At 38.1% G+C, this 18022-nt stretch overlaps 1 protein-coding gene across 8 annotated transcripts in view; it reads right to left on the reverse strand.

The window, feature by feature from the left end:
- Nucleotides 1–584: 584 nt before the first annotated feature.
- The window catches only part of BTRC (beta-transducin repeat containing E3 ubiquitin protein ligase), a 271743-nt gene continuing 254305 nt past the window's right edge, over nt 585–18022 (reverse strand). For 7 of the 8 annotated variants that reach the window (XM_089683277.1, XM_089683275.1, XM_089683278.1 and 4 more), the window contains 2 exons: nt 10781–10975; nt 585–8227 (listed from right to left, as the gene is read on the reverse strand). In XM_089683277.1, the coding sequence (XP_089539403.1) occupies nt 10814–10975 (162 nt within the window). In that variant the 3' untranslated portion in view covers nt 585–8227; nt 10781–10813. The remainder of the gene's footprint in view (nt 8228–10780; nt 10976–18022) is intronic. The other variant, XM_089683276.1, reaches the window with a different exon arrangement.

An 18022-nucleotide genomic window follows, 5' to 3' on the forward strand; every position in this document is an offset into this window, starting at 1 on the left:
GACTCATGATTTATTGTTATATTGGACTGTGTTTATAATATTTATGGTTTTTGAATGTGTGTACACTAGTGCAACATGTTAAATAGGTGGGCAAAAATGTTTCTTTGTTATCTGGGTATTTAGGTATCTGTGAGTGCTGGTGTTATCCATACTCGTATAGATAATATATTTTTTGGTTACATATAATTTCCAGCAGCAAGCAGTTATTTGTTTTTTAGTGTACAGGTGTGCCAAATGGATCTTCCTGGCCTTCGGGTCCCCACAGAGCCCTGTGGCACATGTGCTAATTTCTGCGCATGCACAGACAATGTGAGGTTTGAGACTTCCATACCTGCTCAGTCTCTGCGCAGGTGCGGGAACCCACCTCATGCACATATGTGCCACAGGGCTCTGCTGGGACCCAAAGCCCTGAAGATCATGTGTGCATAGACAGAATCTGTGGGAGTGAACATCATTCCAAATGTGAAAGAGAAAGCGGAGAGAAGGCAGGGGAAAATAAGTTTTAATTTAGGGGAAGTTCCGCTTTAGTGCTATTTTACTAAATGTGGAAATACAACAAAAGTAATATAAAAAAGAAACCAGCATTATATTAGTTTATTTTATTATCATATTTCAATTTCCAGTTGAACAGTGGAAAAAATACCATTATCCTATCACAAGTGTACAGAGGTACAACACATCACATCAACAATCACAGTTTTCCATCAGTTGTTTCAAATTCTGGGAATGGAGATTGATCAGCCCATCATCTTTTTGTTGTATCATTTTAAAATATGACCCTAAAGGCTTTTATAAGTAAGGCAACAACTCTTTAAGAGCGCTATGGGCAAATGTTTATTATTGAAAAAAACCACATCACACAGTCCCAAAATGCAGATATGTTACTATTGTTAATAATAATGGTATGCAAAGAGGATATTTGGTGATTACATTTCATTAGAGAAATATATTGAATCCCAGTATATCCAGTATACAAATATCTGCAGTATTCATGAACTAGGTTTGGTTCCAAATTTTATACCACAGATAGACAATGTGAATAAAGCTGAATTCAAAAATTTAAGAAATAAAATGTAACAGGCATCTCCAATGACTATCAAGATAGAAAAAAGTATAAGTATAGGTTCTTTTTGAAGCAATCCAGCCGCCTCATAGAAAAAAGTAGACCATGACCAGGCTGTAAAAGAAGATCAATACAGTGGGGAAAATTATAATTTGATCCCCTACAGATTTTGTACGTTTGCCCACTTACAAAGAAATGAAGGGTCTATAATGTTTATCATACGTGTATATTAAATGATAGAGACAGAATATCAACCAAAAATACAGAAAAAATACATGATACAAATGTTATAAATTGAGCTGCAGTTCAGTGAGTAAAATAAGTATTTGATCCTCTACCAACCAATAATTCTGGCTCCCACAGACTGGCTATGTGCTCACATGGTACACAGATTGGTTCTGTCAATTTAAGAAGGTGTTATAAAATACATGTGTGTATAAAAGACACCTGTCCACAGAACAGAAGACCATCAGCAAGAAGCTTAGTAAGGAGACAACTGTTTGAACGATTATTCGCAAATGGAAGAAATATAAAATACTCATCAATCACCCCTGGTCTGGAGCGCCATGCAACATTTCGCCTCATGGAGTAAGGATGCTCATGAGAAAAAGTGAGGGATCAACCTAGAACTACACGGGAGGAGCATGTGAATGAACTCAAGGCAGTTGGGACCACAATCACCAAACAAACCATTGGTAACACAATACGCTACCATGGATTGAAATCCTGCAGACCCCGAAAGGTCCCCCTCCTCAAGAAGGCACATGTAAAGGCCCTTCTGAAGTCTGCCAATGAACATCTACATGATTCAATGAAGGATTGGGAAAAAGTGCTGTGGTTAGAGGAGACCAAAATTGAGCTCTTTTGCATTAATAAGACTCACCATGTTTGGAGGGAAAAAAATACTGACAATGACCCTAAGAAAACCATCCCTACAGTCAAGCACAGAGGTGGACACATTATGCTTTGGGGCCGTTTCTCTACTGAAGGTACAGACCGACTTTGCTGCACTGGGGGCCAATGGACGGAGCCATGTATTGTAACATCTTGGATGAGAACTTCCTCCCTCAGCCAGAACACTGAAGATGGGTCGTGGATGGGTCTTCCAGCATGACAATGACCCAAAACGTACCACCAAGGCAACAAAGGAGTGACTCAAGAAGTGGTGCATTAAGGTCATGGAGTGCCGCAGTGGTGGTGGTGCAGTCTCCAGACCTTAATAGAAAATTTATGGAGGGAGCTGAAACTTTGAGTTGCCAAGTGACAGCCAAGAAACCTTAAGGATATATAGAAGATCTGTGAAGAAGAGTGAACTAAAATCCCTCCTAAGATGTGTGCAAACCTTGTAAACTACAAGAAACGTCTTACCTCTGTGCTTGCCAACAAGGGTTAGCCCACTAAGTACTAAGCCATGTTTTGCTTGGGGATCAAATACTTATTTAACTCACTGAACTGCAACTTCATTTATAACATTTGTATAATGTGTTTTTTTCTGTATTTTTGGTTGATATTCTGTCTCTATCATTTAAAATACACCTATGTTAAAATTATAGACTGTCCATTTCTTTGTAAGTGGGCAAACCTACAAAATCTGCAGGGGATCAAATAACTATTTTTCCCACTGTAAATACCTGTGCCCAGCATGTAGTGAGAAAAATCTTCATTTACTTCAAGACCTGTGGGCATTGCTGCTAGCCAACATATGTAGGTGTGTTGGTTAGCTTGTCAGTCCTTGTCAGCTGCTTTGTCACTACAGAACACAATGGTAACAAACTGGCTGGCCAGCAGGATGGAACCATAGATGTAACACCAAACACCCCTGAAAGTATCAAATAGCAGCAGAGTTTTTGAGGAAAACAAAGATTTAACTTGCCACCTACCAGACAGGTATGTACTTCCTGCCCATCGTCAACATGGTGACAGGGGGCCATACCCCAACTTGGATCTCTAATTTTATATTAACAAGACCAAAACAAAATTTCCACTTGGACCTGGAAAAAAAATAAAAACCTGACAGCATTTTCCTTTACTGTGGTGCTCAAAGAACGGTCTCCAGTTTTACAGAAAAGTTCCACAGCAGTAGGCTGTATTTATTAACAAACGTCATTAACGGAAGGTCTACAGAAAACATTTTAAACGGTTTTACCATCAAACGTCATTCATTTTTAGATTCCAACTAAATCATTCCTTGAAACTGGTGCACATTGTAAGCGGACAACTTTTTATGTACCAGATTAACAAACCTGCTCAATTACTGTTTTGTGCTGGAACGTGTATTTATGAAGACAGCACACACAGTAGTTGTCAACAGACAACCTGCACTTGTTTCAAGAGATGCCCTAGTATGATCAAAAGAGATACACAGGTGGATGGAGTAACCTTTAAAGTTAAACTGTCAATATTAGATGCAAAATAACCCATGAGCAATAGATTAAAAAAAAAAAATCAGTCTCTATGAAACTTAAAGGATGCAATACTCATCCTTTTTAGTAAAAAAAAAAAAAAAAATTATATATATATATATATATATATATATATATATATATATATTTATTTGCATAAACCTTCATCCACAAATCTACAAAAAAAAATAGCGGGAAATGGAATTCAAGAAAACCAGTGCTTACTTCTTCAAGAGAAGTTGGTGTAGAAACACATGACAATAATTCACATCCAATACTCAACATACACATTTGTGAATACAACTGTTCAGTATTACAGTGCTGTCTTAAGCATGAAAAATCATATTCAATGTCGCTTGAACACACATAGGTTTACCCTATCAACACCAAACTCATAAAATTTATCAAGTATATCTCCATGCATTGGTACAAGGCATACATCACAGCAACAAACAGATCTATTAATTTTTTTTTCATTGTCTATTTGAAATTTTTTTTATTATATCTTTTTTTTGACTAATAAAGAATCTTATACTTTGGGAACGTACGCAATGTGTCCAAGGTGGTAAAATGTGATAATATACTTCAAAATGTAAAAGAAAATGATGTTAAAATAAAGTATATTGTTACATTGCCAATCAATAAGAATGTCTTCAAAACATAAGTTGGAATTATTACGCATTTTCAAAATGTACAATTTCTTTGCACTTTCTTTGCGGTTTCCGCGTTGAATAGCCATCTTTGATTCTAGTGATTTCACCAACTCTGAACTAATGCTAAATTTGTATTTGTAAAGTAAATGTATAAAACATTTACTAAGCACCATGTCACTGAGAATTTTGCAACTTAGAGAATAAAACATGGAATTTTACAGTTTTATTACACATGTTAAATTATCTATAAGTTATTTGGTTTACCAAGAAAATAAAATGTTATTTTATACTATAAACAGAAAAGAGCAACATGAGTAATGTGTTATTATTAATGAATGTTTCATAGTTTCACAGCATACTCACACAGTCCCCCACAGTAAATCATTCATATCATGCCAAATGCTTTCAGCTAAATGCGTTTAGTAGACCATGACAACAGTCCAGAGAACATGTATCAGCCAGTGTGAAACCAATAAGATTCAGTCGTATGATTACTAAACAGTTAGTTTAAGGGGGACAATAGTGCTACAATACACCATTGTCTCCTATGGTTATGCTTTTATATGTAACACTTAATGCTTTCTTCTTTGGCAGTAAAATTAATCAGGTGACAAACAAAACTTTTTAAAGAAAAAAAAAAAAAAAGTTTGGCACAAGACTGCCCCTTTGTTTTACATTTGTATACCGGTTATATGATATACTGTAATAATTTATGCCACATTAAACAGACGTAAACAAATTCTTGACACTTTTTTTATAATAAAAACAAAGTTGTACATGAAATAATAAATTATTTTAAAAAGGGCCTGTCGGCTGTTGTGCAACTCATGCCGTACAACACTGATCTTTCAGCCTCTCACAAGAAATCCAACAGGGAGCCCCCTTTTCTCAAAGGCAGCCGTCTTAGCAAAAGAGACAGGTTGGCATTGCTGATATTATTGGCCTCTTTTGTCCATTTTTGAGACAGCAGTGCGAATCATTAAAGGTGCATCATCTCACTGGTTCTGCAATTAAACACTTACAAATTGTCAGGGTTAAAATCAGAGGTTTTCTTCTGTGACCTACATGTTACTTTTTAGAATTGTACTGTACTGTAGGTATAGTGTGCAGCTACAAAATAATTGTTTTTAATCTGTTAATTAATGAAAGGACCAATTTATTAAAATTTTTTCTTGTGTCTCAGAGTGGACAATGAAAAAAAGACATGCATATATATAAAAAAAAGGGCTGAAAATGTTATGAGGCTAATTAAGCACCATTAGGATCGGTAAAATGGACACGTGATGTTGAGACACTAAATAAAAAAAAGATGTTGGGTCATCTTTCATTTTTATTACAAGGGTAAGAAGTGAGACTGAAGATTACAAAGGCTATCAATGCTTTTACCCAACACTGGTGATGTATGCTTCCACTGAATTCACTATAATTAAAGCATGCCTGGGGGTCAAATAACATCCTTACAAATGAAACTCTACTTTCCGCTGTTTAGTAGTAGAAAATGGCTTGAGAATCTGGGGAATAGAAAAAATGAACAGAGCATAAAAACAGTGAAGGAAATAAACTTTAACTTTGCCAATTCATCTTCCTTCTCGTCAGTACGCAGCCTCATCGAGATGGGTCGAAGAATAATTTGAGAGCTCTATTTTTCCTACTTTAGCCCTGCAGTTGTCAGACAATAATAGCAAAACTGATAAACTTCTTCAAGATTAAGAAAAAAAAAAAAGACTTCATGTACCTTATACTTAATTCATGTAAGCTTTATTACAGATGTCAAGAATGATTTTAGATTTCCTATTTCTCACCTTTCTTTTTGCAATTCTCCACTTTTTAACTCTGTAGTCTCACATGTATGAATCAAAAGTGAGGCATAAATAGTAAATCAGAACCTAATGAACGGCTGTGGGGTTCAGACTTGGTTGAATACAAAACATTTTGTGAATTTTAGAGTTAAAGGAAAGATACGTAGTAAACCATATTATAGAGAGAATGAAACCAACTTAGAGTAGGAAGGTATTTTGATAAAAAAAAACTAAAAACAAAAAAGTTTTGCAGTGAACTGCTTGCAACACTTCAAACCACAAGGGTGATTTATTAAAGGCATTGAGAATTGTGTAAATATTCACTTCATTTATCCAATCATGAAAATATAATTGTAGTTCTATTTGCAAAAGACTGAATAATTGAAATTGTGTGATATATTGCAAATATATGTTATAAATATTGTTGTAGTATTTTTAAGTATGGTTCCTCAATTGGCAATTTGTAGAGAGATAAAACTTGTGATACATTGGTTAGCTCCAATTTCTTTACATCAATATTATTCCTTTCTTTTTAAAAATGCTCAACTGTTAATTTAACAATAAAGGTAAATTAGTCTGCATATGAATTGCTGTTTTTTTTTCTATGAATATCATCTTTGGACTCATCTATAGCAAATAAGTAGGTATCTGGCATAATTCATGTATCCGATTATGTGCTGGCTGTACAGCTGACATACATACATATGCTATAGTGACATTTTGAAACTGACTGTAATCTGGAGCTGAAACAATTATCTCATCGAAGAGACTACAGAAACATGCTTAGGAAAACTTTCCCAAGTATTCCTACAATAAAAGTAGTTTTTTTACTTTGCAGTATTTTAAAAGATGTAAATAGTTATGAAGATTTGGTGCTCAGTGATTGATTAGTGAGTTTGGTCAACAGCATCGCTGCATATCGTGTTTGGATAACAAAGTCTTGATAGCTGTGCAAAGCCTACACTGCCGGATGCCCAAACCCAGTGGACCAGTGCAAAATATCGAACCAAATGTGTGCCAACCAGCCACAAAAATGCATTATCTGTAAGCTAGAATTTTCTTTTTCGCAAAATCACGGAAAGAAAAAAAAAAAAGGTATACAAACTTTGTTGTATACTGTTGCAAAAATGTATACAACAGTATACAACAAAGTTTAAATCATAGACATTATACAAAAAAGGTATTTATCACTGCTTTTTAGCTAGCCTAAAAAGTCAGGGCTACAGATTTAGAATTTAGATTTTTTTTTTTTCTTAGTGATGGTTTTATGTTAGTAAGTTACTCTGTATTATTTACTGAACCTGTGAAATCATAAAAATAGATGTCAAGGTTGTGACAAGCTTGATGCTGCTTTTGTAGTGACTGACAACAGAACAATTACAATGAAATCATGACTCATAAATGGACACCATGCAAACCACTCAAGCAAATAAGGAAGTTAAAAAAAAATCCTTCACTAATAGTACAAATGAACACACATACACATAATGAAAGGGTCTTAAAAGTGATTTTCCCCTATGCAATAATAAAATGTCTAATCCGTTTATTTCATTTTTCTTACGCTAAGGTTTTAATGACCCATACATAACTATACAGGAATCTACAATGCTTGATCTGTTACAATGCAAAAAAATAAAAATAAAAATAAAATAAAAGTGAACATACAAGCGAACACTAAAGAATAAAAAATGAAATAAAAATAATAATTTAAAAAAAAAGGCAAAACATGTTTTCCATGCTTACTATGGTAAAACATTTTCATTCACTACGGGGGCTTGTAACGTATTTGTTTTTTTTTTAAAGAAAAAAAATAAAATTCCTGTTTATCGTTAGAAGTATTTGCAAAAGTTCAGCAAATTTCCAAATATAACCACATCTGAAAGCAGCGTGAGCATGGGACACAGTGGAAATTGTTCTTTTGCTTATAGCAAAGCAACTGACATTCTGGCAAGACAATTAAATATATTTAAAGAATCTGTGACCGGTACAGTCTTTGTTTCCGACTCTGCAACAGTTTGTTAAACGTAACCACTGTCACTGACACAGGATTGTGCAAGCCCCTAGCTATGTAATAATCAGCAAACCCCTGTAGCAATGAAGGAGTTAAAATGAAAAAAAAACTCTTCTGATAGCAGCACTCCAGCAGTCTGCTGCACACTTTGGCTAGGGCTGCTTCCAGCTGTCTGATTGCATCATCCAGGGTGTGTCAAGACAAATGGGTTCTCCTTTTTATCAAATACTGGTCAAGTAAATAGTTCATATTCCCGGCATTCACAGGTGATTCAGTTATCAGATTTTTCAAATAAAGTCCTGCATTAAATAAAAGGAAAAAAATTATTGGACTGTCAGGAAGCAAACCACACAGCATTTAATGTGGTTGTAAATCTCAGATATGAAATACGAATAGCATATCCCTCTATAGTGTGTACTTTTCTCAATCCAGGGTATTAATTATCTCTGCTATAAGAGTCACTTCTGACAAGTTTTCCTGACACCAAAAAAAAAATGGTGACGGGAGGGCACAGTATGTGATTGACAGCCTTAGTGCTGTGTAAAGACAGATGTGTCCCTTCCCTCCAATCAGCTATCCTCACTGATGTAACTTCGCTCTCCACCCCCTGCATTTCAAAGCTGAGAGATCCTGTATAAGTTTTGTACTTTAACATAGAAACGTTACATGGAAGTAGGGCAAAGATGGCTATAGATAAACAGGTACATCTCATGTAGGAAGATTTATTTAATCTCTGTGTATCATCTGAGGCCAGTCACATCACAGGGTATAAGTAAGGGTGTACAACCGCTTTAAGTATTATACAATATTATACAATTAGAAGCAAAGTCATAGGTAGCAGTGGGAAACTCACAAATCTAGGTAATAACATTCCTTGGATAGCTTAAAATATTTTGGAATTCAAGTTTTCAAAAACACTCAGTTTTCTCTTTAGGCGCACATGAAAAGAAGAAAGCATTGTTTTCAAAGACTTACACGCTCAAATGATAATTGGTTAATGTATATTTACTCCTGTACCATGCTCTATTGACATACACTCAGGACACAAGGACACGGGGTCTGTGACATGCTGGCCCATACTGATATTTCAGCTGACATTAAAAGAGCTTTATGTATTAGTTACAACAGAGGGGCATGCCTGAAATGAGGGCAACCTAAGGCCCCATGTACACGAGACACTTCTGAACGACGGAAACTGACTTCTGGGAAACATAGATAAAAAAATGTCTGTTTAGCCGCGTTTGCATACCGCGTTTATGCACGTTTATGAGCATTTGCGTTTAAAAGCGTTTAAGAGAACCTCAACAGACCTTCCAAAATGCCCAGAAAGCACTGAAAAACTGTAAATAATTAACTATTTTAGACATTTTGAGAGAAATAGAGAGAGCAGTATTTGTTGAGATTAGCTGTCTTTTTTTGTGGTGTTTGGATGTGTTCCAGCTCATTTATGTGCAGAAATTATTGCAGCGGTGTCTAACATACTTTATTTCATGCAAAACATCAAAATATGGTGTACCAGGTCCATTTGAGTACCGGGAAAACGGTTTGCATGTATTTTTCATGATGAAAAAAAGGCTCTGGACAGCATCAGGAACTGGAAGAGTTAAAACGCAAACGCTTATAAATGTGATTTGCAGTGTTTAGCCGCATTTACAAGCATTTTGTGTTTGAAATGCTGATAAAATCGACTGCTGAACGCAAGTTTTCTGAGATAAAAAAAAGTGCTGTAAACTCAAATGCCTGTAAACGACTGTAAAAGGAAGATCTGTACATGGATAGAGGAAAACATTAGGGAGAGTTCAGGGGCTGCTGAAAAAAATGCTGAACAGTTCCTAAACATGAGTTTATCAGCTGCAGTGTACATGAGCCCTTACAACAGCAGCCCTTACATTATTAAAACAAATTGCAGAGAGTTTGGATAGACAGTGTGAAAGGTGCAGTGTATATGTTAGGTGGCTATGGTTCTGTCATGACAACATACAAAATGTAACCATATCTGAAAAGCACAATTCTCCTGCACTTTTTATTGACATTTCTTTGTGTGTGTTGGAATATCAAAAAAGTATCAAGAGTTATAAATTCTCAGTGTTCCAACTGATTGATCCTGCTCTGATACTATTGTTTTTGAGATGGCCCTATACTTACTGGAAAAATTAAGGTAAATATTTCCCTTCTAAATGATAGAAAAGAGCAATGAAAAATATTAAATGCTCATTCTGGTCATGCAGAGGTCAATCCTACATTAAAAACACTAAATTTGGCAGGTGAAGATGGGTTGCGGCAAAAGTCAACGCACAAGAAGTGCCTCAAGTATGGAATGGTCATTTCTCTAATCTTCCAATTTTTTCCAGTTCAAGAGAATATGGATCACTTGTGTCTATGCGAACCAACAGGCCACCCCTTACACTTTTTATAAGAGAAATCTTATGAGAACTAGCAATCAGCTGTGCAGATCACTAATATTTATCTGGGATTAAGACAGCATTGGAAATTTTATTATTTAAATGTTCCTTATCCTATTTTACCAACATAAATGTGCATGCTTAGTTGCTTCAAGAATGCATGCTTAGATCACAACTATTTTTTGAAGAAAAAAAAAAAAAAAACATGCCTGATCCATTCACCCAACCACTATCTATGGACAACTTCAACAATTTCTCATGAACCCTGCAGAGCAGAACCATGCCCACCCAGTAATGAACATCTGTATAGAAGTCAATAATCTTTACAGAGGGATCCATCTATCTGTTCTTCAAACACTGAAAAAAAGACAAGGCATGGCTTTGCTAAGATATTGTAAAGGATGTTATACGGTCAGCTATGACTATGGCGGCATAAGATACACGACTTACCTGTGCAATTTGTGAGGTACTATTTAGTGTCATTTATCTGGAGATGTAGGTGTATGTTCTAGAGGGTGAACGGGTGGACTCCGCATGTGCCGCTGGGTCATTTAGAAAATCCCAGATGAGAATAGTGTCATCGTGAGAACTGCTGACTATCTGGAATTCATCAAACTGTAGTCGGAAAACTCTTCCTGAATGTTCCTGATAAATAACAAAAATACAGTCAAACTCAAATATGACAGAATCATTAGAAAGGAAAACCCGGTAAACTATAGATTTCAGTTAGCAACAATGTTCAACAACCTAAGTCTAGGTTTACTTCTATGCATATTGCAGTTGATGCGTTTTCTGGCGCATTTTGCATTTTTGAACACCCGTTTTTTTATGCTTTTTTTTACATTTTATATGCATTTTGCACTGTGTGCTTTGTGTGACTTTAGATGGATGTTAAGGAGCGGGCGGCCTCCGGCATCCTTAACAGCCAGTAAAGGACATAGTTGTCAAGGAGTGTGCGGCCACCAGCATCCTTAACAACTAGTAAACAACATGGTTGGTAAAGAACGAACGGCCGCCGCATTCTTAACAACCAATGAGTCATCAGCTGTCAGCGGGGAATATAAACAAACCTACCTATTGCTGGAAATTAAAAAAAATAAAATAAATCAGGAAAAAAACAGCATGAGGTTCCCCCACCCTCAATCCTTACCAGGGTCTGGTATCTATGGATTTCAAGGGAAACCCCACGCCAAAATAGAAAAAAAAAAAAAAGGCGTGGGCCCCAAAAATCTATACCAGACCCTTATCTGAGCATGCAGCCTAGGAAAGGATTGGGGGGGGGGGGGATGGAGGTGCTTTGGGGCAGGGGTCTCCCACCCTAAGCACCTTGTCCCCATGTTGAGGAAAAGAGCCACTTCTCCACAACCAGGAGCTGTGGGGGTCTGTGGGAGAGCCCCCAAATCCTGCCTCTGCCCATGTGAATGAGTATGGGGTACATAGTACCTCTACTCATTCACTAAAAAAAAAGTGAATAAAAACACAACAGTTTTTGACAAGTCATTTATTAAAAAACAAAAAATCTAGCCTAAATCAATTTTTCAGCAATCATGAATCAGTTACCAAGTTACCAAGTTTCCTACCTGGAGGTGTGTCAATACCAGCACTTACTATAGATAGACAATGCTGAGCTTTACAATTAGCAGCAGTGTTGTCAGCCTGCTATGTAAGCTACTGGTCCATGGGCTGCCTATTTGATAAAATCTGAGGTAGCTGGCAGGGCAGACTGACAATGCTGTTGCTAATTGCAAGGCAGTGGCATAGAGCTGTCAGTCTGTAACAGAGTGTGCTGTTACTGACAGGATTTGCATGTGAGAAACTTTGCAACAAAAATTATTTGGTCAGGAACACTGCCTACTTTAAGACAACCCTCAAAATTCCCACTCGCCTGCTCGCAATTGGCAAGTGGAAATTACGTAGGGGCGAGAAAGGCCGATGGTCGGGGCAGTTACAAGCACCAATCTCCCTGTATGGTTTTCAATGAAGCAGCTAAAAGCCACGTGAGGGAGAGGAGAAGCAGCTTCACTGAAAGCCATACAGGAAGATCAGTGCTTGTAACTGCCCCCACTGCTGCACCGATCATCCCCCACCATCCATCAGATGTACCTTTCTTTCTGGCACCCCCCCATGTGCTCCTCAGTGCCCAGTCTCTCCCCCATCCTCCGCACCAATAGGAGTGCAGAGAGGCTGGATCTGCTCTGTCTCCCCCCACTCCATTCCGTGCAGCCTCTCAGAAGAGGATGTGTGGGTGGAGAATAGTATACAGAGCAGCCAGCAGCCCTGTGATGCTTCTGACTGAGCCATGTGAGTCCGACCTTTCTTCCTTCCTCCCCTCCCCTCCCTCCGTGATTACATTGGTTTTTGTTAACCACTTGTCCTCCAGAGGATTTACCTCCCTTCCTGACCAAGCAATTTTTTGCATTACAGTGCTTCATTACTTTAACTGACAATTGCGCAGTCTTGCAACGCTGCAGCCAAATTAAATTTACATTCTTTTTTTTCCCATGAATAGAACTTTCTTTTGGTGGTATTTGATCACCTGTGCGTTTTTTATTTTTTGTGCTATAATAAAAGACAAAAAGAATTGACAATTTGGAAAAGAAAAAAAACACAATATTTTTTACTTTTTGCTATTAAACATGTCCAGAAAAAAATCAAATTGCGTCATAAATTTAGGCCAAAATGTATTCTGCTACGTCTTTGCTAAAAAAAAAAAAAATCCTAATACATGTAAATTAATTGGTTTATGTGAAAGTTCTAGCGTTTACAAATGGCGGTATAGATACTGCAATTTTTTTTTTTACTAGTAATGGTGGCAATCGGCGACTTATAGCAGGACTGCGGTGAGCATTCTGACACTGGGGGGGAACTGACTTGGTATTACTGACATCCACAGTGACTCCAATAAAGTGATCATCGCTAATAAAAAGCACTGTACTAATGGCACCGGGCAGGAAGGGGTTAATATGTGGGGCGATCAGAGGGTTAACTGTGTGCTGTTTCACAGTAAGCTGTGTCTATGCTTTCAACTGTAAGCACACTGCCTTGTATGGCTTTGCTATGCAGAGCCACACAAAGCAGTGTGCCGGAGCTGATGGGAGAGAACTGTATTGTTTACATATAGTTCTATCCCCCCATCAGGAATGCTCAGTGATCACCGGGCGCCAGCGAGTAATCTCTGGCTGGGACCCGGTGACTGACAGCCGAGGCTGCGTATAGCGGCGCGGGTAGGGCTCACACGCCCCCTCCCCGGAAATGCAAAATTGTGTATATATACATGTGATTTTGTGCACCCCTGCCGCCCCGTAGCAGTATTTCTGCTATAGGGCGGAGGGAAAGCAGTTAATATTGTTAAAGAAGTTGTTAATATTTATTTTTATACCTTTAATTTTGCATAACACATCGGTGTCATTTCATGAGATAATTTATGAGGGCGTGTTTAGGGGCGGGGCAAGGTAGGGGTTGGGTGGGGCAACTGTTGGCGAGTAACTCTTAAGGCCTGGCTAGCAGCTCAGGACTTGAAAGTCTGAACCTTGCTTTAAGACATGATGCCAGACATGTTAACAAATAGATTTAGTGTTTCCATACACTTCTATTGTATATAGACACCATGATAGTTCCCATATATAAAAGATGACATTTTGTAAGGCAGATAACAGCCAGGTCTGTCACCAGTTGCATCAATAGCTGATACTGGACTATTCTTTTAAGTGTATTGTCAACTTATTGGGATCAGTCAACTACATTGCTCACTGTGATCATTAGTCAGAAAGGCCATTTCTCTGTAGGAAAATTCCCTTCATGTCAATTATCATTAATTTTGAAACTTTTAAAGGTTATGCATTGCTCTATCATATAAACCAAGTGGTAATTTAGGTTTACTGTCCCTTTAAAACAGCGTGCGACAGTCATCACATTACCACACTAATTCAGCCAGACATTATAATGTCTTACAGAAAGCAAAAGAGAAGACAAATGAGCCTGCAATCAACATCCATGAACTATGAACCTTCTCCTACTGCTTGCAATTTGAACAGAAGCTATAGGAGGCTATTCCGTTCCTGGTACTAAGCCAAGATTAATTTTGGATGGCCATAATGGTAGAGCTCTCAATTCTGATCTCCTGTGGTCACAACCATACACAAACCACAGCTCCGATTCTTTTAAGTGTGCTTCTATTTAACAGGCCGCAGTGAAATTTTGCCAAGAGGGAAAATAATGGTGCCTGGATGAGACCTCAATTACACAGATCTTGTTTCACATCAACTTCACAAACAAATTGAAAGGCTTATGCTTGGTGCTGGATACTAAAAATCTGCCTTTTCAAGTTGTGCGTATTTCTAATTCGCTGGCTGGTCCTTCTTAAAAAGTACAATAACCTAAAATACACTGCTCAAAAAAATTAAAGGAACACTTTTTAGTCAGAGTATAGTATCAAGTCAATTAAAATATTGATCTGGTCAGTTAAGTAACAGAGGGGGTTGTTAATCAGTTTCTGCTGCTTTGGCGTTAATGAAATTAACAATAGGTGCACTAAATGGGCAACAATAAAACAACCCCCAAAACAGGAATGGTTTTATAGGTGGAGGTCACAGACATTTTTTTCCCTACTCAACTTTTCTGTTTTTCACTAGTTTTGTATTTGGCTAGGCTCAGTGTCACCACTGGTAGCATGAGGAGATACCTGGACCCTACAGAGTTTGCACAGGCAGTCCAACTCCTCCAGGATGGCACATCAATACGTGTCATTGCCAGAAGGTTTGCTGTGTCTCCCAGCACAGTCTCAAGAACATGGACGATATTCCAGGAGACAGGCAGTTACTCTAGGAGAGTTGGAAAGGGCCGTAGAAGGTTCTTAACCCATTAGCAGGACCGGTATCTGCTTCTTTGTGCAAGGAGGAACAGGATGAGCACTGCCAGAGCCCTACAAAATGACCTCCAGCAGGCCACTGGTGTGAATGTCTCTGACCAAACAATCAAAAACAGGCTTCATGAGGGTGGCCTGAGGGCCCGACGTCCTCTAGTGGGCCCTGTGCTCACTGCCCATACAGCTTGATTGGCATTTGCAATTAAACACCAGAATTGGCAGGCTCGCAGCTGGAGCCCTGTGCTTTTCACAGATGAGAGCACATGAGAGACGTGAAAGGGTCTGGAGAAGCCGTGGAGAATGTTATGCTGCCTGTAACATCGTTCAGCATGACCGTTTGGTGGTGGGTCAGTGATGGTCTGGGGAGGCATATCCATGGAGGGACACACAGACCTCTACAGGCTAGACAATGGCACCCTGACTGTCAATAGGTATCGGGTTGAAATCCTTGGACCCATTGTCAGAGCCTATGCTGGTGCAGTGGGTCCTGGGTTCTTCCTAGTGCACGACAATGCCCGGCCTCATGTGGCGAAAGTATAAAGGCAGTTTCTGGAAGATGAAGGAGTTGAAACCATTGAATGGTCCCAACGCTCACCTGAACTAATTCCAATAGAACACCTCTGGGATATCATGTTTCGGTCCATCCGACTCCGCCAGGTTGCACCTCAGACTGTCCAGGAGCTCAGTGATGCCTTGATCCAGATCTGGGAGGAAATACCCCAGGACACCATCTGTCATTTCATTAGGAGAATGCCCCAACATTGTCAGGCATGCATACAAGCACGTGGGGGCCATACAAACTACGGAGTACCATTTTGAGTTGCTGCAATGAAATTTCAGCAAAATGGACTAGCCTGCTGCATCTTTTTTTCACTTTGATTTTCGGGGTGTCTTTGAATTCAGTCCTCAGTAGGTTGATAATTTTCATTTCCATCAAACAATGGGGTATCCTTACGTTTCTAACACTTTACCCAGTCTGTATAGATATCCAGCATTATATTTTTCCCTATTGAGATCTGATGTGTTTTAAAAGCGTTCCTTTAATTTTTTTTGAGCAGTGAATTTTAAGCAGTTAAAAGGAAAAAAAAATAAAGTAATCCATGTTCCTTAAATATACCTCATATACTCAGGATTCCCTCTCCTGTTGTCAGCCCTCTGATTGGTGAAATTGCTTTATGAATTGACAGTCAGGTCCTGGGCTAGGTGTCAGGAGGGCCAATAGCAGCTATTGCAGAAACAAAGGCTGAAAACAATGTTTGCAGGCTTTGTTTCCTAATACAGGGTAACAATATTATTAGTTCTTTTCACATGTACAAAGGAATGTGCACTGACTGGCACTTATTGTCAAGTTCTAATAACCTTGCAAAAAAAACCAAAAAAAAACCAAACACTTTTTTTTAAACCTTTCTTAACACTTCTTAACTAATCAGCCCTAATGTATTTCTCATTGTTTTGCAGCATTGTATTAAAATCTAATAAAAAATCCTTTGAGTTGTAAAAACTTTTTTCATTTTGATGTCATTACAAGCAAGACAAAATGACAGAATACACTTTTACGCATTTGTAAAACTTACATTAACTTTAGTGAGTTTAAAACAAACATTGGTCAAATTGAAATAATCTTTTTATTTCTTTGTATTTTTGTAAGAATACATGGAAAATAAAATAATTTTTGTAGAAATGAAAGAATTATTGATTGTTTGTAAGAAATAAACAAAATTACTTCATTTTCAGAACTAGCTAAATTATTGCTGAATTATTAAGCCCATAGCTCTGATGAGGGATGTATAGGTGTTGAAAATGGTTAAGTGGCCAATTGGCAATATAAAGGGCAGGGGAATGTATGTGACTTCAAAGGTCTATGTTCATCCTCTTATTCTACTCAACCAATATACACGTGTCGGCCTCTTTATTAGGTACACCTGTTCAATTGCTTGGTAACACAAATTGCTAATCAGCCAATCACATGGCAGCAACTCAATGCCTTTAGGCATCTAGATGTGGTGAAGACTAATTGCTGAAGTTCAAACTGACCATTAAAATGGAGAAAAAAGGGGATTTAAGTGACTTTGAACATGGCATGGTTGTTGGTGCCAGTCAGGCATGTCTGTTTCAAAAACTGTTGATCTACTGGGATTTTCACGCACAACAAAGTCTAGGGTTTACAGAGAATGGTCAGAAAAATAGAACATATGCAGTGAGAGGCAGTTGTGTGGACAAAAATGCCTTCTTGATGTCAGAGGAGAATGGGCAGACTGCTTCCAGATGATAGAAATGCAACAGTAACTCAAAAACAAAAAAAAACAAGCTATGCAGAATACCATCTCTGACCACACAACATGTCGAACCTTGAAGCAGATGGGCTACATCAGCAGAACACTGCACCATGTGCCACTCTTGTCAGCTGAGAAGAGGAAAGGGGAGGCTGCAAATCACACAGACTCACCAAAATTGAACAATAGAACATTGGAAAAACATTGCCTGGTCTGATCATTTCAGCTGCAACATTCAGATGGTAGGGTCAGACTTTGGCGTAAACAACATGAAAGCATGGATCCACCCTGCCTTGTATCAGCGGTTCAGGATGGTGGTGGTGGTGTAATGGTGTGGGGGATATTTTCCTGGCACACTTAGGTCCCCTTAGTACCAATTGAGCATTGTTTAAACGCCTACCTGAGTATTGTTGCTGACCATGTCCATCCATTTAGGAATACAGTGTACCCATCTTCTGATGGCTACTTCCAGCAGGATAATGCACCATGTCACAAAGCTCGAATCATCTCAAACTGGTTTCTTGAACGTGACAACAAGTTAACTGTACTCTAATG

The sequence above is a fragment of the Staurois parvus genome, unplaced genomic scaffold (assembly GCF_062004578.1).
Source record: "Staurois parvus isolate SC_StPar_1 unplaced genomic scaffold, SC_StPar_1.0 ptg000303l, whole genome shotgun sequence".
NCBI lineage: Eukaryota > Metazoa > Chordata > Amphibia > Anura > Ranidae > Staurois > Staurois parvus.